Below are 1,496 nucleotides of genomic sequence, written 5' to 3' on the forward strand. Positions count from 1 at the left end.
TCACACCATGTATTTGGTGAAGACATCAGTTTCAGTCCTCGACCATAACATCTGCAGAAACATGAAGAGAACTACTCGCATTAGCAAAACTGATGGAAATGGAATTATATACTTAAGGGTGCTTTCAAGGATTACAAAACTTTTCTGTGTGATAGCAACACTGCTCAATGCAAACCAATAGACACTGAGAACACTTAGTTGTGTGGCAATACTGGTGTAATGAAATAGGGGCCATTTTGCTACCAAAGAATCTGAGATTTTACATTCAATTCTAATAAATTCAAAGCTTTAACTAATTCAGTTCAAACCATGTATTTCTTTTTCCAACTAGATGTGTTGGAATAATCATATTCCATGATTATTTTTCTTCATTGTCCCTGACTACAGCTATACTGGTCATTGGCCACATTTATTCTTAACCCTTAACATTTTTAACAATTTGGCATAACAATTATTGCTCCATTCTTTGGTATGAAACAAACAATTTATAATCCACCGTTCTGCTTACATAAGCACTCCAGGAGCTTACAACAATGAAAATAAATACAAAAAACATCGTAAAATCAATGAAGTTACAACAAACAATTCATTGTTAATAACAATCTCTTAATAAATAAGATGCACTTTTGACATTTCTGAAATATTAAGAGATAGAAAGGCAAATGTAACTCCCAAGGGAAAGCATTCCATAATCTGGAAAGTCCTTCCCCTATATGCCAGATAAGCAAACTTTGGAAATCTTCATTGGGCCTCCCCTGTTAATTTAAGTGACTGGACAGTTTAGAGGAGAATAAGCAATCCCTCACTCAAACACACCCACCCTTGTAGGATTGTATAAGGTCCATTACCTTCCCCCAAGACTGAGCAGATCACTTTTTTGGAGCACACATTTTTCCATGTTCTGGCCAATAAGGAAACCTGAAACTTTTACATTCACTTTGGATGGTGAAATAACACATACACAATTACAGGCATCTCCAAGCAACTTCCAAAGGCAGGATACTTCTGGACGGTATTTTGCTGCCCTGAAAGAAAGAAAAAATGATTAGAAATGAAGTTCATCGAGAACAGAAAGTATTAGGTTTCCACAGAGGTTCTCAAGTGGAAGGAAATTAATCTTCTCCAAACCCCCTTTCCTACTACAACCTCTGATTTATTTTCTTTTTTTTAATAGATATTTTATTAGTTTTTAACTGTAATAATCTCCAGTGCCTGGTGTACAGCGTGTTGTCTTGGTTTATGTTTTAACAAGAAAAAAAGGACAATAATAATTAATTAACAATCAATAATAATTAAATTTGGGACTTCCGGTGGCAGGCGATTTCGTCGGTCGCAGCTGTTTGCTGCCTCCCGCCTGTTTTGCGTAAAAGCCGGTTTGACAGCCAGCATCAGCTGTCAAACGGCTTGATACCTTTCCCCTGGGCATAAGGGGATAGGTGAGCTGCCCGGGGTAGGAGTTGAGTTCCCGAGTCGTCCTATATGGACGATGTAGGCGA

General features: G+C 37.6%; 1 protein-coding gene across 1 annotated transcript in view; it reads right to left on the reverse strand.

The window, feature by feature from the left end:
- Positions 1-6: 6 nt before the first annotated feature.
- LOC107300301 (tetratricopeptide repeat protein 37-like) overlaps positions 7-1,496 on the reverse strand; it is a gene marked incomplete at its 3' end in the record, with an annotated part of 23,985 nt that continues 22,495 nt past the window's right edge. The window contains exons 9-10 of the mRNA XM_015829637.1: positions 849-1,025; positions 7-51 (exon numbers count right to left, since the gene is read on the reverse strand). Coding sequence (XP_015685123.1) covers positions 7-51; positions 849-1,025 — 222 coding nt within the window. The remainder of the gene's footprint in view (positions 52-848; positions 1,026-1,496) is intronic.

Source organism: Protobothrops mucrosquamatus, unplaced genomic scaffold (assembly GCF_001527695.2).
Source record: "Protobothrops mucrosquamatus isolate PMUCROS unplaced genomic scaffold, P.Mucros_1.0 scaffold6616, whole genome shotgun sequence".
NCBI lineage: Eukaryota > Metazoa > Chordata > Lepidosauria > Squamata > Viperidae > Protobothrops > Protobothrops mucrosquamatus.